The 24,318-nt window shown below is 43.3% G+C and overlaps 2 protein-coding genes across 2 annotated transcripts; both read left to right on the top strand.

The window, feature by feature from the left end:
- The first annotated feature begins 1,035 nt into the window (after positions 1-1,035).
- On the top strand, positions 1,036-6,433 carry LOC132448821 (NXPE family member 3-like). The gene is made up of 6 exons (XM_060040365.1): positions 1,036-1,119; positions 1,884-2,063; positions 2,452-3,239; positions 3,319-3,389; positions 3,496-3,717; positions 3,818-6,433. Exons 2-6 carry the CDS (start codon positions 1,914-1,916, stop codon positions 4,375-4,377), a joined length of 1,791 nt encoding a protein of 596 aa, XP_059896348.1. The 5' UTR covers positions 1,036-1,119; positions 1,884-1,913; the 3' UTR covers positions 4,378-6,433.
- Positions 6,434-8,123: 1,690 nt separating this feature from the next.
- LOC132448713 (NXPE family member 3-like) lies at positions 8,124-20,402 on the top strand. The gene is given in 7 exon segments (XM_060040200.1): positions 8,124-8,239; positions 14,734-14,893; positions 17,906-18,187; positions 18,189-18,688; positions 18,769-18,839; positions 18,937-19,152; positions 19,252-20,402. Coding segments are annotated over 6 exon segments (1,764 nt in total). The 5' UTR covers positions 8,124-8,239; positions 14,734-14,758; the 3' UTR covers positions 19,812-20,402.
- The last annotated feature ends 3,916 nt before the right edge of the window (positions 20,403-24,318 follow it).

The raw sequence follows: 24,318 nt of genomic DNA, 5'->3' as shown, positions 1-24,318 counted from the left end.
GACATTCCTACAGTCTGTGATGATAGGCTATATTTCTACAAATGACTTACTATTACTAGCGATTAACATGACGAAACAACACGAACTAAGCTAACATTAGACTATAGCCATACCAGATAACGCCATACCAGCTAACCCTAACTATTTATATTAAACTCTGAACCATTTTGCAACAGGCAACTGTTTGTTGGTGCGTCTTATTGCTTCCCACGTCTGCGTCTGCATCTTTCCCACTCCTGGCTAATAGTTTCAGCTTTTGTAGCCTACTGTATATCAGAAATGATCACCCTGTACCACACTGCTGACTTGTTTATGTTTTGTGAGCACTCACGCATTTCTCTAGGTATCTTAAGTTTCCTACTGGAGTCATCAAAACTTTGGACTTTGTTATTGTAAGAAATATTGTGTTGCAAAAACACTTTGTGTCTAACCCCAGTAACATTTCTATATCATAAACTACAAGTTACGCAAAATGGCATACAAACATCCAGTCCAATATGAAAGAAAAAAGCTAGCTTCATTAAGGAATCGAACCCCTTATCACTGCATTAATGAGTTGTTCTCTGACCACTAACCCATCAGGTCTTAGTACATGCGATTCAAGAGTTAACCACTTGACAATCTTTAAACTTCGGTTGCCTAGAAATTGTAAAGACAGTGATGTGTGTACATTGTGCGAGTATCCGTCACTTGCGATGTGTGTGCAGTCCAAAATGAAAGAAAAGACCTTGCATCACTAGGGAATCGAACCCCCAATCATCAGTTGGTCGTTGGTAACTGTAAACAAAGAGATCGCATTTTGTTTAACTGCTAACTAACAAACGGGTTTATGCGTTCACTGAACAAAGATTATGGAAATAAAAGACCACTTTTCCATCAGAAAAATCATCAGAACCGTTATTACCAACCCATAGACACTAAAGCCAAAACCTCACATGCACACCCATCGCGAGTGACGGCTATGCGCACACATGCACACCCATAGAGAGTGACGTAGGACGTAAAGTCCCGCCCAGGTCGAAGTGGCGTCGGATACCCGGAGCACCCAAAGAATGCCGGGCGGACGAAGACCATGGAGCTCTTCAAAGACCGCCATCCGCTTTGACGACTCAATGAAACGTAGGTGGTTCTACGAGGACGTGCCTTTATTGAGATTATTATACAATATCGTGCACGTTTATAATAAAGCAGTGTAATCTCTTCAGATTATACGATTGTAGTCTATAGCCTACTATGCATGCACCTCGTAATAGGCCCTGCTGTCGTTGACAAATATAAACGCAAGATTGTTGGAGGCTATCTGAAAGAGATGTATAGTTGTTGGCCATGCATCCGATTATAAATAGCCTACAGGATTTTGACATCCCATTATAGCCCCCATTGAGCAGCGCTTCCTATTTATTGTTGTCGAATCACATGTCATCCTTTCCTATCCTAAATAGCATAGGCATGTAAGTAGCCTAGGTCTAACCAAGCTTTGTAATTGGATGTGGTTCGATAGCTTTACTGTATACCATTTCATAACGGACTCCTAAGGATATAATATGAGCTAGTAGAAATTATGTTGGTCGTACCGAGTGTTTCTGTCACTTGTGAAGAATAATACGCCCCCCTCCCAGAGTACCCACACTCGTAAACACACATTATAATCTCTAGTATCTTGGCTATACTAACTATTAAATTGACTGCTACAGACTTTGCTCATAAGACAATTTACTGAGAAAACGACTCTCCTGCAAAATATTTATATAGATAAATGCATACTCCTCATAGAGAGCGGGGGGTTTACTGTCCACAGCAGTGGTCAGATGTAAGTATCCAACTCTACAACACAATCTTTGATAATTTTGTTTTTAATCCATATCTCCTCTCTATTGTTTAAGTGTTGACAGCCCAGCACTACCACTACCACAATGTTGAAAGCGGAATATGAAGCGTTGGCTAACCATGGGAGACCGAAGGGGGTCATCATGTGTCGAAATCTGTCCAAATATGCCCCACTATTCCTTCTCCTGGCCCTCTCTGGTCTCATATTCCTTCTGCGCAACATTCACACTCTGGAGGTTAGTGTTGTGTGTGTGTCTGTGTGAGATAAAGTTAAATTTTGTTAAATAAAACATTGCAAAATTCCCCTAGAGAATCAGTGGGCATAGTTATCCTTAAATATATTGTTTATTATAGCTCGTCGACCAGTGTGTAGCACCCACCTTGGTGACAGGAATGCGCTATAAACCTCCCCAAACACTGGCTATCACAGTGGAGAGGTGAGGAATGATGTTGGTTTGTGTGAACTGTATGAGCAGGCACACAAAAAGGATATAATCCTGGCCACTGATGGAACGATTTGTCTCACATCTGAAAGTTTTTAATGCCCCGCAAATACAGTGTGCAAACTGCCTGTCCACTATAAATTCCACTCCTAACCCTAACCCCTCTTCTCTTCCTCCTCAGAACCTGAGCTGCCACACAGCATCAACGCTTTTTCAGCTCCAGAACAGCATCCACACAGCTTTTGCCCAGAAGGGGCCCCTCCCTCCGTACCACAACGATACCTTCTGCAGCCACCTGGGGCTGGAGCTCACCCCCGACGAAGCCCTGGAGGATCGCTACCTCCTCAACGCCATCGCCTGGCCCAAGCTGCCCGCCCGCCCCGCCCCCGCGCCCCTACGCCAGACCAGCGACCCCGTGCACAGCCTGTTCGCCATCCTGCCCTCCAAGGGCCGGAGGGAGTGGCACGTGGGGGACCAGCTGGAGGCCCTGGTCCAGATGCACGACTTCCAGGGCCGTCCCAAGCGCTACGGCGGGGACTTCCTGGTGGCGCGGTTGCACTCCCCTGAGCTGGGGGCGGGGGTGGCGGGCAGGGTGGTGGATCACCTCAACGGCTTCTACTCGGCTCTGTTTCCCCTGCTGTGGCAGGGCACGGTCGAGGTGGTGATCACCATGGTGCACTCCAGTGAGGCGGTGGCCGTGCTGCAGCGGCTCCAGGAGCAGCGGCCTGACCGGGTCTTCTTCAAGAGTCTGTTCCGATCAGGCTTCTTGTCCGAGACCACTTTGTGCAACATGTGCCTGCCGCCGAATCAGCCACAGGAGCCGCTGTGCAACTACACAGACCTCCACACCGGGGAGCCCTGGTACTGCTTGAAGCCCAAGATGCTGAGCTGCGACACTAGAATAAACCACGCCAAGGGTGGCTACCAGAAGCACCTCATCACCAACAAAGAAGCACTGCTCTTTCAGAGGTTTGTAGGATTCTATTATTTTTCATGTAATTTATAACTGGCCATGTATTTTTACCCCCGTTTGTTTTATTACACTCAGCGGTGTGAACATCAAAGTTGTCATTCATGCGTCAGGACCTGATCGGATCAACGTGCTTCCTAAGAAGATAGGTACACAATCATTGCTGCAGTTTATGGAGGAGGTTGCTTTTTGTAGTTTTGGTGCCCACTTGATTGCATTTCATTTTGTGACATTTGTTCTTTACTCATATCCCAGATGAACCAGAGTTAGAAAACGTCAGCATCAAACCGGAGCCGGTCAAGTGTACTCCTTCTGGGTATTACTACCGAGGCTCTTGGAGGTCCTTCGGTGGAACTACTTCTCGCCAGTTTAACGACTCCTCGTCCATCACGCAGTGCCTGACTGGCAAGGTGATCCACATGTACGGAGACTCCACGGTGAGGCAGTGGTTTGAGTACCTCAACGCTTTCGTACCAGGTGAGCGCTGACACCCCTCTCTCCGTTCACACGATGCCCTGACCATTACTCATGTCCCATTGTTGTTGTCCAATGTGCACTTTCATTCGTTCCCTCCTAGAAATCAAAGAGTTTAACCTGCACAGTCCAAAGAACGTGGGACCCTTCATGGCGGTGGACAGTAAACACAACATCCTGCTGAAGTACCGCTGTCACGGTCCGCCCATTCGCTTCTCCACCGTCAGCACCAGTGAGCTACGCTACGTCGCAAACGAGCTGGACGGCCTGCCCGGAGGGCCCGACACCGTGGTGGTCCTCAGCATCTGGGCCCACTTCAGCACCTTCCCCGTGGAGGTCTACATACGCCGCATGCGGCACATCCGACGGGCACTGGTACGGCTCCTGGACCGGAGCCCCGGCACGCTTGTGGTGATCCGCTCGGCCAACTTACAGGCCCTGGACCAGGAGGTGAGCCTGTACAACAGCGACTGGTTCTCGCTGCAGCGCGACAGGGTTCTCAGACCCATGTTCATGGGCCTGGGTGTTGTGTTTGTGGACGCCTGGGAGATGACTTTAGCCCATAACCTCCCCCACCAACTCCACCCACCTCCGGCCATCATCAAGAACATGATGGACCTCATCCTGTCCCATGTGTGCCCTACCCAGAAGAAGAAGAGCTAGTGGCAGGGAAAGAAGCTGGAAGAGACGTGCTGTCCAATTGCTTGCAACATTGTTTGCCTATTCTGATTATCTTTGAATAAGTTACCTAACTATTTAGCAGACGCCTTTATGCAAAGCACCTTGCAGTAGATTCAGATACATGTGACTGAGGAGATGGTAGGCGTTAAGCACCTTGCACGTAACAAAAAAGCCACCTGTTTTTTTTATTTAGAATTCTGTAAAATAAATATTAAGTGGCATTCACATCTCCTTAACAGATTGGTTGACGTTTTAGCTTCTTTAAAAAAGTAGACAAAAAAAACTATTGCAATACAACCAACCAGATCTTAGCTTTAACATTAAGTAATGATCGATATTTTACTCACATATTAACATCAAGGGAGAATTGTAATCCCAAAAAAGGGTTCCTAAGCCATGAGTGACGATTGTGTTTATCCTACGATGGTGCCTCTGTGAAAAGGGTCTGCTTAATTGAATGAACCTTATGCAACGTGGAAATTTACCTCTAAATCTGAAATGGACCTAAACTATTTTCTTTAATTATTTAGGAAGGCACAGTTGTCTAGATAAATGGTAGAGGTCATTGTCTTTCTCGAAACATGGCTAGATGGGGCAAAAGATAGCATCTAAGTAGCACCCAAGTTCATAATCAACCTTTGTAAAGAGAGAAACATTCAAATCAAGAAATGTTTTCATTTTATATAAAAAACGAAATTTCACGTATGTTGACAAAAGGCCGCCAGAAAAGCAGCCACTACTGATACCGTCCAATTATGTGCAAGTTCCGGAAAACTTTTATATTTAAAATGACTATTGACTCAATGACTTGTCAGAATTTAGTCTTATTTTTAGTCATCAATTTCAGAAACCATGTTATTCAGCTGTAAAATCAATGTCATGTTTTGTTATTTTTTCGCTATCTTCTTTTACTCACCAATGTTTACAATGATTGCTTTACTGTTTACTATTTTTACTATTTTGCGGTTGGTTTCAAGGAAGCTGTCCTTCACCATACAGTGAAATGGATGAGACAAGAGGCGACTCCCTCTGAGTTATGATCCATGTGCCGTGTCGTAGCACAAGGGAACTAATCTTCTGGGACATTGATGATGTAATTTTATTGCATCTTATATTTATATATTAAGTCCCGTTTGGACTTTTTCCACTTTTGAGGAATGTATCCATCTTTAAACATTTAGATATGGTTTTGCCTCACGCAGTTTTTCCCCTCCCTGCCAGATCCCTTTCCCTGACCCCAACTGTTGATTTATGTGTATTCACCTTCTTCGTTAGTATCCCCCTCCCTGTCAAACATCCTTCTCTATCCCTCCACTACTCTTGAGGGGTTGATCGAACAATTGATCTTTGATGAACAATTGATCCACTGGATCATCCTCCTCCCTGCCAGACCTCTGTCTCCAAGCCCAATTGGCCCTTCCTTTGTCTCACAGCCTAATTAGCCCAACGACAGATCCACCACGGACCAACAGGTCTGGGGTCCATCTTGCCCAAGTATCACACCCGCTACATTTTTAGCCTAGAGAAGGTTTAGGCGGTTTGTGATTGGCTTGATTTGAATAATGGTAACCCAATAGGAATCACTGGGTTACACCTTCTTGTATGATAACAGGTAATGAATTGAGGTAAAAGCTCCGCCCTTGTCATATGTTTTGATATACTGATGTGTAGAATTGACCAGAGATTTTATTGTACCACATAAGGACTCAGTTGGCTATTTTGGGTGTCCTGCGTGAGCCCACAAATTCAGTGTTGAAAGTGAATTATTGACTCCGTGGTCAATTTGAAGGAAACAGACTTGGAAACTGCACCTTGATTTGAACATCCTTCTACATTTGGCAAGCCAGCCAGAATTGAGCAAGCGGACTCCGTCATCTCTTAAACTCTACACCAATCTCTCCTACTAGACCTGGTTCTAGTAGGTATCTACCAGGGTACCCGGAGATACCTTACGACTTTGTGTGCAACGAATACGAATACCAAGACAAATTCCTAATATGTGTAAATGTATTTGGCAATAAGCCTTTTCTGATTCTGATTCTGAGTGCCCCCTTGGGTTCAAGTCGCATCGGAGCAGAACCCGGGGCAGACCTAGGACCAGGGACTCGATGATTAGATAGACCTCCTACGACATTAAAAGACTAAGAGTCTCACAAAAAAGGAAGGATTGCTGGATCCGTCTGAATAAAATATGCAAAGAAAATAAAAAAATCTCCATTGAGGGTCCTACAACCTTCTTTTAGTTAAGTGCTGCTTGCAACTATTGTTCTTGTTTTAATCTTTCTTCTCTACAAAAGCAATTTTAAAATGTCCACATTAGCTTGGAATCGTGCGCATTCCGATTTTGAAAAGATTTTAAACTTTATAAGATATTCTTCTTTTAAAATATATTTTTTTACAATGGATGTCATTCTCTGACGCTCCGAACTACTTCAGACTTCACAACTTGGTAATTTTTTTTATATCAACCTTCGTTCAAAGATTTAATAAATGAACACACTTGTATCTTCAATAATATGAATTATGACATTTTAATTTCATACCGGCTTAGTATATCTTCATTTGGTCTCCTTGATTTACGTTGTAGACTGGTTGCCAGATGACAGATTTATTTAGGTGAACCTCGCAGTTCGGTATATACAACGTTTTATAGCATTTTGTTGTTGTATAGTCATTGAAAATCAAGGTGATGCAACTTTGGCACCATTGAGCATTTTGATTTATGACCTTGAAAATTATACTCAAAGGTCAAATAAGCAATATTTCAAATAACTGATAAGAAACTGAAACTTTCGATATAGAAAGGCTTGCAAACAATATATATATATATCGAACCGCCACTGACTATAACCTTACATTTTTCAAGATCAAACTGCCTAGATCTAAATTAATCAACTTCATTTATATATATATATTAGTGGTGGCCATAGATTAATTTGTTTAATCTAGATTAATTCCAAAATTAATCTAGATTAAAATGGCAAATCAATACTCAATATTTTTGCCCTCGGGGTCCGACCGGAAGGAAAAGGTATATTTCTCGCTAGAAATGTTATTAGAAACACGTTTAGATAATAATATAGGCTGCAGCGTAACAATTTCCCCAAACGCTAGGAGAACGTCTCGCCCCCTGTTGGTGCTATTCCTCCATTCATTTCGAATGGAGAAGAAAGCGTGTTCAGGGTCACGCTTTGGTCAAAAAGCGTGACCCTGAACACGCCTTGCGATGTGGATCAACGTATCTATTTCACGCCTTGGCGTGATACCGGGTTGACCAATCAGAGGTTAGAGATTCCTGCAGGAAGGTTGCGCTCGATTTCACTAGCCCATTTGTGCCTGTTCATTACAGAATCTATTCTCTCATTGCTTGTGTGGAAAAAAAAAAAGGTAGAATATTAGATTTGAGGACGAAATGAAAGGGTGGGCTGAGGCAAGTTTCGGGTGGGCTTGAGCCCACCCAAAAAAGGTCTAGCTTCGTCACTGATTATATATGAACAAACCCTAAAAAATGCACTTGCCCTTTCGGGCAACCAGAAGTAATCTCAATTTGCCCAAACATTATTTTTAATTGCCCTGGGCAAGCGGGCAACCGTTAGTGTCAACCCCTGCAACATCATAATTTCACCAGATATGGCAGACAACTATCAGTCCAAAAACACAGCTCCTTCTAGAGGAGGAGCTGTCTGTATAAATATGCACCACCCCCTAATTAAAGCAAGTGGTAAGAATCTCCCTGTGCACATTGTTATACCTACTGTAGCTGCTTGCCAGACTGTGCTTTCTATCTTACCTGAATAAACGGTTAACTCAACTGCAAGCCTCATCCTTGAAAAGATCACAGCACGTAAGTAGTTTTCCTTAAACGGACACTCTGTAGCATTTTAAGTAATTTATACGTTAAAATCATTGTCTTCATTCATAAATATTTCCTCTTTGGTTTAAAATCACCCACCAGTAATTGGACTTATACTCCTGAGCAAACAATTTCTTATATTTATATTATATTATTAACATTGAACGGTTAAGTCAGAGAGGGACATAAAGCATTTACCCGGCCAATTTGAAAGCCTACACTGCACTTTTGGTTTATTGGTTGGTTGGTTTATATATGGTTTATATTGCTTTATTGGCCATTGGCTTTATTGGCCAGGTTTGCAAAACAAGGAATTGGACTTCGGTTAACCCTATGCTCTCAATGTACAACACTCAACACTTAATTTATTGTTAATGTATAAAAAAGAAAACAAAAAACAGAAAGAACAGTACGAAATATAAATATATCGTTAAGTAGGCCTATACAGTATAACAATACAATATAAAATACTAATTTGCAATAAAGAATATACAATAACAATGTAAGAGGAAGAAACAATATAAGGGAAGAAATGGTGCAATATCAGTGCAGTCAATATACAATACCCCATACAGTCAGAGACTTAGGATTTCCATGTAAATATAAATACAGTCCAAGGCAGTTCAGTGCAATGGCAATATATAACAACAATATTGGAATTAAAAAATCGAAATATACATGAGGGTTCAACAGAGTGACTGCTTGGGGAAAAAAGCTCACTTTGTGTCGGCTGGTTTTGAATGATGGCTGAAGAAGATGGTTGAAGATGGTCAGCAGCGCTTTAGGCAGATTAAACTTCCTTAGTTGTCGCAGGAAGTATGACCTCTGCTGGGCCTTTTTCTGGACAGAGTAGGCCTACATTTATGGAGTTAGAATCATGCCAAAACCCCGCACACACGCAAAACGTGTTTTGCTCATGCATAACAATTCACACGCACACAAAACGTGTTTTACTCACGCACAATGATTCACACACACGCTCAGTGTGGTTTGCAAATACAAAACATCATTCACAAACTAATGCATTTTGCTTCAGAAACAAATTACACACAACATCGGAACACTGAAAGCTGCGCGTGGATCGGAATACACATTTCAAGTCCTGTGAAATGGTTGTACCCAGGAACCTAAAGGAACACGACAGTGGACACTGTGTCGTTCTGGATGGTGGGGGGGGGGGACTTCTCAGAAAGTTCACTGTCGTCTCCACAGTCTTCTTTTGGTTTAACACCAGATGTTGCTGAGGTTTAAAGAGCTAATGAAGGATTACAAAATAAAGAATTAATGGGATGCTGAAGTTGCCTGCTTTCTTCTCGACAGGTAGATTAGGCTGCCTCGCCATGGCATGTAAAGAAGCATTTGCATGTGGGACAATCCTGGATGGCGGTCAAAAGGACAAACAATGAAGCATTTAGTACATATGGAAGTAAAAGCTGCTGTCACGGTATGAATTGCACAATTTTTCCATCTAGTTTCCACTGGGGTTTTGGATTCAAAACCTTTGCTCTGCAATATTTTTGTGTGATGGTTTGATTTCGCCGTGCCGCGGCGGCGTCAGCGCACGAGTTTAGTTTTTACCAGAACTTTTGATTCTGTGACATTCAAGGAATGAATTGCAACAGACAACTAAAGCTGGAGGTTTTTATTTCAAGTACAAATTATCTCAAGACCTACCTGAACCAATATTTAACTTTTTTAGGAAAAATAAAATAAATAGTAACAATATACTATAGGTACAACAAGGCAACTAACTAAAATAATGAATGCAATGCACATATTGTCAGGGAGGGCAGCCGACTGAGGTCTAAGGACATGGAAGGCTCCTAGGATGTCCAGCTCCTGGAACCTCCTTTTCAGTTCTGTCTCCAGGCCAGTAATGTAGGGTTGGATGACCTACAATGAACAGATCAGCACATTTTCTCTACCAGGAACAGAAGGATCGAAATTGCTTTCCCTACTCTTATTTTTTTTAAAGTTAAAATCTACACTAATCTGTTTCCACCTCACCTGTTGTTTCAGCAACATTTTGTCTGCTGTCCTCCTGCAGGGCTCCAGACTTATTTTTTCACTAGGAGCACTGTGGCCCCTAACTGAACATTTTTGGGGCGCAACCAGAAATTTTAGGGGCACACACCGTTAATCAACATGCCAACCAAATATTCACATTTCTACAAATTTTCACTGTATTAGGCTACTAATAACTATTTTGATAATAGATGCAGAAATTACAATCTGCTGTTTCAAATTCAGTGTCACATTTTATTGTGATTCTCATCTATCCCAACAGTTCCCAGGTTTGCGCATTCATGCGTTCGACAAGTACGGAAGCGACTGTTTCACAGGAGTGCGCCCGCTTGTCGTGCCGCTTGACAGGACGCTGAGCCTCCTCTCTGCCCGCTCGCCTCTCCATTGAGAATGCATTATCAGGCCCGACAAACGCCTCCTGTGTGAAAAGCCCTTCATGGCACCTGAAGCAGAGTCCTGCACTGGTTCGGGTGACCCGCACAATTTGGATGAAACGAGTCGGGTCGGACGACTGAACAGCGCGGGTCGGGCGCGGATTTTGCGATTGTGAGCGAGACTTCACCGGTGCTGGATATGTTAATCAGGAGCGGAGGAGTCAACTCAAACCGTCAACAGTGGATGATGTGCTTTTTTTGCACAACAATCTAAAGCACCAAGCCATACACCAGATAGTGTAATTCCCATCTAATGTTTCTAATTTTCCATCGGGTGCGGGTCGGGTGTCGATATCAATTTATAGCGGGTCTGGTCGGGCTACTGTCGGAACACGGGTCGGATGCGGTTTGAAGTAGGCCTATTGCGGGTATACGGGCGGGTGCGGGGTTGGTAAAATAAGACCTGTGCAGGACTGACTTGCACTGGCACACTAGCCGAAGGTCGGAAGAACGAGTAAATCGTTTGCTTGCTCATTGTAAACGCACGTAGCAGATTGTGAAGTTGTGCTCTTTCGCACAGACGTTTACGCACGCTCGATAATCTCTAGGACCCTCCCCCTCGACACATTAGCCACTTACAGTGGCCATTCCCTATCCTTCTTACACTCATTGGCCTGCTAAAGATTCTGGATTTATTGACGCGCCCCTTCCACGTTTAACGTGTAAAAAAAAATAAGGGCAAATTTACTGGTCGCACATGCTCGACCAGATGGAAAATTCGGTCACACTCTTAAAGGCACCCAGTGCAACTTTCGAGGCTTAAAAATAAACATTCAATTTCTAGTCTTTTTTACACGTAGAAAGTTTCAATAACTCCATACCATTACATACCGACATTTAAGCAGCAAAGATGAGACGTCGTTGTGTGGTGAGAACTGATACAAAATCGATAACAACAACAATGCCGCCATTTTCTTTATTTTTTGTAACCTACAATAAATAAAGCAGGCTTCCAGTCAATGGAAAAATGGCTTCTCCCCACCGGCGATTGTTGTTGTTTACGATTTTCTATCAGTTCTCACCACACAACGACGTCTCATCTTTGCTCCTTGAATGTCGATATGTAATGGTATGGAGTTATTGAAACTTACTACGTGTAAAAAAGACTAGAAATTGAATGTTTATTTTTCATTGAATGTTTACATAAAGTTGCACTGGGTGCCTTTAAAATTTTGGTCGCAATCTGGAGTCCTGGAGTCAGATACCTGCTCTCCCCTTTGACGTATGGCTTGTTTAGGTTTTTGGGTTAGCTTTGCTTTGCACCTACCCCACATTCTCCACTATTCTACACACAGCACTCATTACTGATTTAAATAGATCACTTTAACTTACTTTACCTTAAGTTGGTTAAATAAACGATTATTGTTATGCTTAAAGCCATGTGTGGTCTCCTCTTTGTCATTCCCTTAAAGGCACCCAGTGCAACTTTATGTGAACATTCAATGAAAAATAAACATTCAATTTCTAGTCTTTTTTACACGTAGTAAGTTTCAATAACTCCATACCATTACATATCGACATTCAAGGAGCAAAGATGAGACGTCGTTGTGTGGTGAGAACTGATAGAAAATCGTAAACAACAACAATCGCCGGTGGGGAGAAGCCATTTTTCCATTGACTGGAAGCCTGCTTTATTTATTGTAGGTTACAAAAAATAAAGAAAATGGCGGCATTGTTGTTATCGATTTTGTATCAGTTCTCACCACACAACGACGTCTCATCTTTGCTGCTTAAATGTCGGTATGTAATGGTATGGAGTTATTGAAACTTACTATGTGTAAAAAAGACTAGAAATTGAATGTTTATTTTTAAGCCTCGAAAGTTGCACTGGGTGCCTTTAAGCCGGGCTGTGACAGTATGAGATATATATATATATATATGTGTGTTAGAAATAGATAACTAAAGTCCAAAAAACATTCAAAGAACGTGTCTCCGAACAGCTGTCTGGGAGACGTTGCATCAGGACTAGTGATGGGGATCATTAATATTTATTGATGTCGATACCATTTTCGATACTCCTTAACGATCCGAGTCTTTATCGATACCAGAATCGATACTTTTCTATTAATTGGTGGAAATACGAAGCGTTTTTAGTGATGAGGAAAATATTTAGGAAATAAATAATTGCATTTTAAATTAAATATGTAATTCTTAATAAATATTGACATCAGTAGTTTTAGTTATATAAACTAAAATGATTAGAGCACTATACAACTGTATTAGTACCACAGAAACATGAGTAATACTTTGATTTGATTACAATAACATGATTACTATTTTTAACTGACGGGACTAGCGACAATGTCTGTGCGTGCGATTGCTTGAGTTTGAGTGGATGATTAAGACGGGCCCGTCTGTGGTGCGACAGTAGAAGGAGGAGACAGAGTCTTTTCAACTCGGAGACAGTCGAAGGTACTGCATTTGGTCTTTATTTGATGCACAATGCTAATGTGCTTGGCCATTGAGGTTGTGTTCCCATTTACAATAAATGATTTTCGCCCTTTTCGCCCGTTCAGCCATCCTCGCGAGCAAAGTTAACTGCCAGACTTCACTTGTTTTACTTGTAATACCTGTTTGCTTACAATTCCATTCAAAAACATTGGTGGACACGCTGCAGCGATTGGATTGATTTGATTTAAATGCTGTGACGCGACTCGAGGGAAACAACATTACGTTACAGGACCTACGGGACAAAAAAATCAAATAAATGAACGACGGAACTCGATAATGGTATCGATAAGCCCAAACGTTAATGATTTTCGGGTTTTGAAAAAAGTGGAACCGGGTCCTTGATAGAACCGGGTTTCGATTCCCATCCCTAATCAGGACCCATATTCGCAACAGCAATTTGACCGTATGTTGAATCAATAGAACCTGGTTATGTGGACAATATATATATTTCAGATTAACCGTAAAATAATCACATCAACAAATATTTAGTCAGGTTAAGGGAGACGTTAAATTGATGTCATGTTATAACATGCCCTGTTCTACCCCCATCTACTGAGCACACTGGTCTTTAGCCACATCTACTTGAGTAGTATAATTGTATCTTTACTTCAACTGCAGACCAAGTGAGTTGAGAAAAGCCAATTTCTAATGTCAACGTGTGTACTTGTACACATGTCACAAGACATGTGACATGTGTTTGCCATTCTCCCCGAATTTTTTTTTGCGTTTTTGACATTGTTCTGGAGCTCGTACATGCTTTTATGTTGTTGCTAGACAGCTGACGTTACACACTGTTTGCTATGAAGCGTTGTGCACGTTTTTGAGGGCAAAATTAAGAAGCTATTTTGCTTTTGCACTGAATGTTGTTCCCACTCGAAGGAAAGGTGTCTTGAGAACAATTTTGAAACATCGTTTTTGTTTCTTAAGATTTGGCGTACTCCTCTTCAGGCGCAGTGAAGAGTTGGTCCACATGGATTCATGTGTTTCTGTATTTCTTTTAATAAATCTTTGACTTACCTGACAATCAGGCCTATGCTTTTTTTATATCATTGATCAATGTAAAACTTTTGATGCCGGTTTACTGGGTGGGTTAACATTGCATCAGAATCTGATATATTTGTGTTTCATTAGAACTTGTAAAGTTGAAGTATATTATAGAAAGTTTCCACTTTATTGGCAGGTTTAGTATTCTGGTATAATACTAACTTTTGGGTCGTTATGAAGACTGCCCCGACAACCCCAGAAATCGTCGATTGGCGTGTGCTCAGGATATGATCTCCATATAACAATTAGTGGACTTGGTCGTGTGATTGTATATTTTGTGAGGAATCATCATATGCCCCCCTCCCCTCACATATTCTAATCTGTAGTATCTTGGCTATACTAATTATTAAATGGACTGCAACAGATTTGGCTTAAGATAATTATTTATTGTGGCTATTCAGCAAAACGACCATACATATAACTGTCACTCAGGGCAAGCGGTTACTGGCCACAGCACTGCAAGTATCCCCCTCCACAACATAATCAATGAAAGTTATGTTTTGAATCCATATCTCCTCTCTATTGTTTAAGTGTTGACAGCACCAGTACTACCACAATGTTGACAGCGGATAACCGTGGAAAGCCGAAAGGGGTCATCACGTGTCAACATCTGTCCAAATATGCCCTCATCTTCCTTCTCCTGGCCCTCTCTGGTCTCATCTTCCTGCTAATCAACATGCTCAATCTGGAGGTTAGTGTTGCAATGGTCTTTTCATTATATAAAGCAATTTAAAGGCCCTTAAAGCACTCTTATTAAATATTAACCACTAAACACTAGGGGTGGGAATCTCTTGGCACCTCACGATTAGATTCTGATTATGAGGTCAACGATTCGATTCTGAAGCGATTATCGATGCAATTCGATGCATCTCGATGCATCTCGATGCAACAAATGTTTTTATGTACATTTCCATGCAGGATTTTCAAAAATATATGTATACATCTGGGTTTGCTACTCAGAGTTTGCTAATCACTTCCCACTTTTGTGATGATCATTAAAGACATCAACTGATGAATTAACTTATCTAATATTTCATAAGAGAGAAAGCTTTGGTCACAAATATGACTTTCTATGAACAATGCAATAATCAATGCAGCTTGCATTATAACACAATATGGAAGCATGCAAAAAAATAGGTTTCAGTTTTATTTTATTTCTAATCTTTCTTTTCTATGTCATTAAAGGAAAAGCTGCTCTTGAATTAGAAGGAGTTCTTGTGTCTGGCTGTGAGTTTGCGCGCATGCTATGCGTAGGCTGAATCACAATCGTGTCAAGACAAATCAGATTGGCCAAGATAAATTCAATAATTTTGAATTTATCTAATTCAGAGAGAATTTACCCTCTCTGGCGAACAGAATGTTGCGGCAAATTTTTTATTTTTTTTAATTCAGATTATTAATTTATCTGCATCGAGACAGAATCGTTCTAGCGAGAATCGCGATGCATCCAAGAATCGATTATTTTTCCCACCCCTACTAAACACACACAATATCCACACTACACGTATTTAGTAAGCCAACCAACAAAAAGGTAAGTAGGCTCGTTAAAACGTTTACTTATTTGAGAACAATATAAGTGCATGTCACAGATCCCATATCGCACATCCTATTAGCATGATACAGGCTACAAGTAATTAACATTATTAACTAAGCCGGCACATAAAAGAAACAAAATAAAACAATCCTTTACAAAAGAAAACCCTGTTGCAGGCCTGTTGATGAATAGTCCTCTTCGCTCCTCCGAGCTAAGAGAACTCGGTCGGCTACTCACACATCCTGAGGAAGTCTGTGGAAGTCCGTGGAAAGGACACACAGGCGCTACTCACTGCTTGTCGCGTGATTCCCTTCATCCGAGCCAGGTCAGCCAACCCGCGTGGTCACACCCGCTATCTCGTGCGGCGGCCCCTCCGAAACCCCGTGGCAGTAGCGTCGCTAACTGCGTTAGTTAGCAGGCCACCGTTCAGCTACTTCTGTCAATTAACTGAGCGGGTCGTATGTGAACCGGTCCGGTGGAGCTTTCAAGTTCGTATTGAACTTTGTCTTCAATCTTGTGTTGCGGATATGTCATCCAACAATACTAAGTAAAACATGTGCCCTCCCCAACGAGCGTCTCTTTTTCTTTATTTTCATCGCGCCCCCTCCTAGCTGGATGGACATATAACAGTTAAATTAAGCAAAGGATACAACAACATTTACAAAGTGTGCAACATTAGACAAACATCGACAAAACATTAGGAAACATAATAAACTCTTATATAATATTGTTTATTCTTTTGAATAACCAGAACCCGGATTTGAACTGGGTTACACTTATGCCGCTTTTCCACCGCACATGTAGCTCGACTCGACTCGACTCGACTCGACACGACTCGACACGGTAGCAGCACGGGTCGTTTTCCACCGCAAATAGTACCTCCTGGACGTGGGCGGGGTCGGCTGCGCGAAAGGGCCGTGACGTATTTTTGTACGCGACGCAAGCAACACCTACGCAACCCACACATGGACAGAACCCACACAACAACAATGGAGGACATCGATGCGATGGTATTCGTGTTCGTATTATTAGCTGGCATGTTGAAGAAGTTGAAGAAGTGGAATATGTTGGCTGCGGCGCTGCTATGGCTGTTACCAGCATGGTTGCCCTGTCGCTCTCGTGACTTCGTCACACTCTCTGGCCAATCAGTGGCCGGCCGTCTGCCGACGTCACCTTTTAGCATCGGCTCAGCTCGCTTGGAACCTAGAGCGAGGCGGTACTAAAAAAAGCAGCCACTTCAGGTACCAGATACCATGTTTTCGCGGTGGAAACGCAAAAAATGCGAGCTGAGTCGAGTCAAGTCGAGTCGTGTCGAGCTGGTACCATGCAGTGGAAAAGCGGCATTAGACCCCGAAGCCATTTGTTTTGAGAATAATGGCTGTCTGATGAAGTTATTGGCTGGCTAGCCGGCTCAGCCCAAACCTAAATGGCAAATTTTTCATGGCTACAAATGGCTGACATTTTTCGTGTGTATGTCTCTATGTGATAGGGCTTTGACTTTTTCACAAAAAATCATATTCGAAGTTTGTTTGTTTATTAATATTAATATTCAAATAATATTTTGACCATTAAATGCCTTCAGTAAGACCTGGATTTGGCTTTGCGAGGTTTGTTTACCGGCGTTGCTATGGTTAACGGTCTTACGTGATCCAACGGTTTATTAGGTTTTTAATAAATCGCTGTCTAATCAATACTTCATTCACATTCGGAGTCAAAGCCCTACTATGTGATAGAATTATTACTTGATGCAAATAATTCTAGCTGGCTCAGCCAAAGTTGATGAGATGGCGGCTTATTTTGGCTTATACAATTGTTGGCTGGCCGCGGCCAAAAATCGAAATGGCGCAAATGGCGGCGGCTCCGGGATCTGGTTACACTGGCTATTACTGAAAAGGTGAGGATGATGCAATCAAAAAAGAGGCCGGGGGATGCTCAGTATATCTCGGGTTTTTTTCTGCCGTGTGTGAACTGCATGATCAAGCACCAAACAAAATAATATAATCCTGCCGCGCACCTCTAAAAGTTTATGCTCCGCAAACATGCGTCTGTGAACTGCGCATCCACAGCAACATGAATGCAAAACAGAGATGATAAATTCTGCTTCAGACTACTACTCAATGCCGCGGTCAGCTTCACTTTAATCTGGACCTCTCTTCTCATCCTCCTCAGAACCTGAGCTGCCACACAGCATCAATGCTTTTTCAGCCACAGAGCAGCAGCCACACGGCTTTCGCCCAGAAGGGGCCCCTCCCTCCCTACTACAACTACACTTTCTGCAGCCACCTGGAGCCCACCCCTGAAGAAGCCCTGGAAGATCGCTACCTCCTCAACTCTATCGCCTGGCCCAAGTCCCCCACCGGCCCCGCGCCAGCGCCCCTCATTCAGAGCAGCGATCCCGTGCACAGCCTGTTCAACCTCCTGCCCTTAAAAATCCAGAGGGAGTGGCGAGTGGGGGGACCAGCTGGAGGCCCTGGTCCAGATGCACGACTTCCAGGGCCGTCCCAAGCGCTATGGCGGGGACTTCCTGGTGGCCCGGTTGCACTCCCCTGAGCTGGGGGCGGGGGTGGCGGGCAGGGTGGTGGATCACCTCAACGGCTCCTACTCGGCTCTGTTTCCCCTGCTGTGGCAGGGCACGGCCCAGGTGGTGATCACCATGGTGCACTCCAGTGAGGCGGTGGCCGTGCTGCAGCGGCTCCAGGAGCAGCGGTCTGACCGGGTCTTCTTCAAGAGTCTGTTCCGCTCGGGCAAGCGGTCCGAGACCACCATATGTAACATGTGCCTGCCACCAAATCAGCCGAAGCAGCCGCTGTGCAACTACACGGACCTCCACACCGGGGAGCCCTGGTACTGCTTGAAGCCCAAGATGCTGAGCTGTGACACTAGAATAAACCACGCCAAGGGAGGCAACAAGAAGAACCTCATCACCAACAAAGAAGCGCTACTCCTTCAGAGGTTTCAAGGATGCTTCTCTTGTTCATGTAATTTATAACTCTGGAAATGTGTTTTTATCCTTGTTTGTTTATTACTCACAGCGGTGTGAACATCAAAGTTGTCATCCATGCGTCAGGACCTGATCGGATCAACGTGCTTCCTGGGAAGAAAGGTACACAATCATTGCTACAGTCTATGGAGGAGGGTAGTTTTGGTGCCCCCTTGTATGTATTTAATTTTGTGACATATGTACCATTCTCATATCCAAGATGAGATAAAAAACCGCAGCATCATACCAGAGCCAGTCAAATACACCCCTTCTGGGTATTACTACCGAGGCTCTTGGAGGTCCTTCGCTGGAACTACTGCCCGCAAGTTTAACGACTCCTCGTCCATCACGCAGTGCCTGACTGGCAAGGTGATCCACATGTACGGAGACTCCACGGTGAGGCAGTGGTTTGAGTACCTCAACGCTTTCGTACCAGGTGAGCGCTGACACCCCTTCTCCGTTCACACGACGCCCTGACCATGACTCATGTCCCATTGTTGATGTCCATTGACCGCTTTCATTCGGTTTCTCCTAGAAATCAAAGAGTTTAACCTGCATAGTCCACAGAGATCAGGGCCCTTCATGGCGGTGGACAGTAATCACAACATCTTGTTGACATACCGCTGTCACGGTCCGCCCATCCGTTTTGGCGCCGTCAGCACCAACGAGCTACGCTATATTGCCAATGAGCTGGACGGCCTGCCCGGAGGGGCTGACACAGTGGTAGCCATCAGCATCTGGTCCCACTTCAGCACCTTCCCCGTGGAGGTCTACATATGCCGCATGCGGCACATCCGACGGGCACTGGTACGGCTCCTGGACCGGAGCCCTGGCACGCTTGTGGTGATCCGCTCGGCCAACTTGCAGGTCCAGAACCAGGAGGTGAGCCTGTACAACAGCGACTGGTTCTCGCTGCAGCGCGACAGGGTTCTCAGGACCATGTTCATGGGCCTGGGTGTTGTGTTTTTGGATGCCTGGGAGATGACCTTAGCCCATAATCTCCCCCACCAACTCCACCCACCTCCGGCCATCATCAAGGACATGATGGACCTCATCCTGTCTCATGTGTGCCCTACCCAGAAGAAGAAGAGCTAGTGGCAGGGAAAGAAGCTGGAAGAGACGTGCTGTCCAATTGCTTGCAACATTGTTGCTCTATTCTGATTCACTTACCATGAATAAGTTAACTATTTATCAAACGCCTTTATGCAAAGGACCTTGCAGTGGATTCAGATATATATGATTGAGGAGCAGATAGGCATTAGGCACCTTGCTCAAGGATACCTACAGAGATCGCACCCTTTATCTATCGACACCCTGTCCACTACAGTTCTTTAATTTTAGTGGCAAGTTGATAAACTAGAACAAGAGTGTTTGTTATGGCCACTTTTAGAGGCCTCTATACATTTGTAAAAAATAGTGTCGTTTTTTTCTATGGACTGTTGCCTTCAACTGTACTTTTGGATTGGTTTAGGCAGGGGAAGGTTAGTAGACGTTGTGTCTACTTGGCAGCTAGATAGCTTTGCCTTCCTTTTGATGGCTGATAGCTTATCTCTGTTTGTTTGGTTCTTTTCTTCGGCAGCACTCGAGTTCCACGTCCTGTTTGCATATCTTGTGGTGTCATACTTGTTTTATGTTTTGATGTTCAGACTGCGCTTTCTATCTTACTTGAATAAATGGTCAGCTCAACTGAAGCCTCATCTTTGAATAGAACACGGCACTCTGTTCCATTTTCACCATCATCTGTTGTTTCCAGTCCATTTTTATTCAGCAACATCTTGCTCATCTACTCTCCTTAGCCCAGCCATTTTACGTCTGCGACATCCCCCGCTGCTCAAGACAGTGGGGTTTTAATAGTGTTGATGAAATGTGCCAAACCAATCATCTTTTGGTATTTTCTCGTAACCAATCCTCAGCATTTTAATGTTTGTACATTTGTTATCCAAAATTCTTTGAAAGAAATATTCAGTGATACACTGGCACCAATAACAGACTTTGAGGTACAACTGCTTAATTAAAGGATTTTTCCAGTCCTTGTTCCTTTGTGCTGGACTAAATCTACTTTCTTCCTTTATTATTTGAAAGGCACAGTAGTCTTGATAAATGGTAGAGGTCATTGTCATTGTCATTGTCATTGTTTTCCGAAACATTGCTAGATGGGACAAAAGATAACATCTTAGTAGCATCCAAGCCAATAGTCAACCGTTAAAAGAGAACTTTCACCTAATGTTGAAAAATTGCAGCCAGACAAGCAGCTACTACTGATACTGTCCATTTATGTGCATGTTCCGGAAAACTTTTATTCTTAAAATGCCTTAACCTAACGACTTTCAGAATTCTTCAGAAACCATGTTATTCAACTGTAAAATCAATGTCATGTTTCATTATTTCATCCCCATCTGGTTTTACTCGCCAATCTTTACAATGATTTAACTATTTTGCTGTTGGTTTCAAGGAAGCTGTCATTACATACAGTTGAACTGCACTGTTGGCTTTAACCGTCACTCATTGCTGTATGTGGGGGTCATTTTAGGAAGAAGTTCCGTCAAACTCAACGTATACAAAAGCAGGTTTTAGAAAGTAAATAAGACTGTGTCCACAACAAACGATAGACTTGTTGTAGACAATTTCTCGGCCGAGAGCCGACACTGCATAGTAGTATTAGACGTGTCCCTGACCAACCCGGTATCGCGCGATTTCGTGCTCATGCGCACAAACGTTATTAATCTATTGAATCGTGTCCCAGATTACGATTGTCCGACTTTTTCAGTGCTACACAGAACGAAATGTAAACCAATGCATTCTGAATGGGAGCGTTCTCCGACAATTGAGGTGCTCCACAAAACAAAACGAGAGAGAGAAAGAGAGAAAGGTAGGGACAGAGAGAGAGAGCGAGAGAGAGAGAAGCTTCAGAAGGGGTGAGTGCAGATAGTTCAGTGCACCCTCTAGTTATATATCTGTATATATTATTATCTAGTTATATATATGTCAACATTTCTGATTTGTAAGCAGACCTCCTCAAAAACGACGTTAATTGTCGGAGAACGCTCCCATTCAGAATGCATTGGTTTACATTTCGTTCTGTGCAGCACTAAAAAAGTTGGACAATCGTGATCTGGGACACGATGCGCACAAATTAACGTTTGTGCGCATGAGCACGAAATCGCGTGATACCGGGTTGCCCTGACATGTGCGCCTGACAAGTGCGTCTTAGCGAACCAAAAAGATCAGTTTCAAAGAAACAGCATTTGTCACCATAGTAAATCTGTAAGTCTCTGGAATGCGTCCAGTAAACAAACGTCACGGTCACCAGGGTGGAAATTATGACAAAAGAAGTGAAGAGACAATTTGTCCCGTTGACAACACATTTGTCACTTGTTGTTTATTCATTCAACCAAAACCATTCAACTCAAACATCGCAGCAACCGGCATTTCAACAAACAAGTCTCGCGATCTTAAAGAGACAGCATTTCTATGATACAGAACAATGGAGATTATATCATATCCAGGCCCAGCATGATCCAAGGGAGCTTGTCCACCCAGCAATTGTCCTTCAGGGAGGCCCGAATCAGGCCTTCATTGTACAATGAAAACGTTCTCTCAGTCCATTAGCCTGGGGCTGATACAGAGTTGTGCGATGGAGTTTCACACGCAGGCTGTTCCCAATGGTGTTCCAGATCTCAGAGCTTAACTGTGAGCCCCGGTCCAAAAAGGGGTTGACAAACCAGGGCGACCCAGGTCCCAATGAACGCCCGAGCCATCTCAGCAGTAGTCGCTGCTGTCAGTGGGACAGCCTCCGGCCATCGAGGGATCCTATCTATGACAACATCTCAAACAGTGGAACAAGTAGGGTTTAGGATTAACCTACTCGGGCGGGGGGGGGGGGGCTAGGTCACGCCGACATAGTATACACCTCAAGCAACCATCAGGCAGGGCCAAGGAGGTGAGCTGTTCAATATGGGGTCTGGAATTACAACTCTGGTAGCTTTGGAACTAAATAAAGCGAAACGGCCCACTGTCTCATATGTAATATGTAGGCTGTTTTTGTGCTTTCTTGCAAGGAGTGTTCAAAGGAAACGAATACGCCCAGATCACGTAACCAACTTTTGTCCATACCGTACAGCCCTAGGACAGGTGTCGGGTTTTGGAAGTAATCGCCATATTACTTAAATATGTCCTTAGAAAAGCTAAGCGTACCCGCCAGGGGCGCTGAAAACTGGATATGATATGGGCACTGGATAGCGTCCAGTGTAATGGCGTCGTTAAATCGGCAGTACTGCGCCTCGGTCTGAGCGAACCAAGCAGAAGCAGACGACTCCCAGAACTCTGGAAGTTTCAAAGAAACCGTATTTGTCGACATAGTCGATCTGTAAGTCTCTGGAATGTGTGTGGAAATTGTGATAAAACAAGCGAAGACATATTTTTTTTTCATTAATTCATTCAACCGAAACCCAATAATTTCAAACATCTCGGCAACCGGCATATCAAGAAACAAGTCGCAAGATCTTATAGAGACAGCGTCCCTATAACGCAGAACAATTAGTGATGGATTTCAGAATCGTTCATTCGTTCAGTCGCGTTTCCGGTAGCGGTGAATCAGCTGAGTCAGTCAGACTCAGCTCCTCCCTCGTTCTCATTCTCAAACGATCGTGGAAGTCGGTCATCAATCAACACAACATTACAACTTTAACCAAACGCAGCCGGATGGGGGGGTGTAGTTGATTATTGGATGTTTAACATATCAGCAAGATAATATAGATTTAGCAATGATGGTGGGGTCCCGGGTGGAGAACTAACCATGAAAGAACAAGACAGATTGACTAGACATTCAATTATTTTATTAATCTGGCATGACACCGAAAATACGACAGCATGCATTTACCATTTCACTGATATTGATATTGTTCGGTTTGTTCTTGTTAAAGATTCGTTCATTCGAACTGATTCGGTCGCGTACGACCCATCACTAAGAACGATAGTGAATTATATCTTTAGAGTCCACCACCAGTGTCTTGTTTGATTTTGGTGTCTTTGCTTTGCTTTGACCAACATGTTCAAAGTATAACTAGAATTGCATTCTTACTTCTGAGAGACATGCTAAAATCAGACCAATGTTATGCACTGTAGATGCAGAGATGCTCATTCACACATTCTATATCAAGACTGGATAATTATAATTCACTGTCCTCTGGTCTACCTAACTCGACCAGGTGTAGCCTCCAGTTTTTACAGAACGCTGCAGCTAGAATGCAGACTAGAACGAGAAGATTTGAACATATTACTCCTATTCTCGCCTCTCTACATTGGCTACCAATAACAGCCAGATCGGATTTTATGGTGCTACTGCTCATCTATAAAGCCTTGCATGGATTAGCACCATCCTACCTGAAGGACCTTATCATTCCTTATAGTACTCCTTGGCCGCTCCGGTCTTCGAGATATGGCCTTCTTTTACTACCAAAGGAAGAAGAAAAGAGTAAGAAATCAGCAGAACAGAGAGCGTTTGCCTGTTGAGCGCCATATCTATGGTAGTCTGCCAATACCGGTAAACTGACTGCCGAAACATCAAAGCAAATCTTGGAAATGTTCATCTGGTTATAAAGGC

Source organism: Gadus macrocephalus, chromosome 20, assembly GCF_031168955.1.
Source record: "Gadus macrocephalus chromosome 20, ASM3116895v1".
Classification (NCBI taxonomy): Eukaryota; Metazoa; Chordata; class Actinopteri; order Gadiformes; family Gadidae; genus Gadus; species Gadus macrocephalus.
This window is presented reverse-complemented; position numbering and strand designations above follow the sequence as displayed.

What these genes read in the sequence shown, in the direction of transcription:
- LOC132448821 (XM_060040365.1), top strand. Translation starts at nt 1,914, where the DNA reads ATGTTGAAAGCGGAATATGAAGCGTTGGCTAACCATGGGAGACCGAAG. An exon ending in GAAGCACTGCTCTTTCAGAG is followed by an intron (nt 3,240 to 3,318) that starts GTTTGTAGGATT and finishes TATTACACTCAG; the next exon opens with CGGTGTGAACATCAAAGTTG. An exon ending in CCTCAACGCTTTCGTACCAG is followed by an intron (nt 3,718 to 3,817) that starts GTGAGCGCTGAC and finishes GTTCCCTCCTAG; the next exon opens with AAATCAAAGAGTTTAACCTG.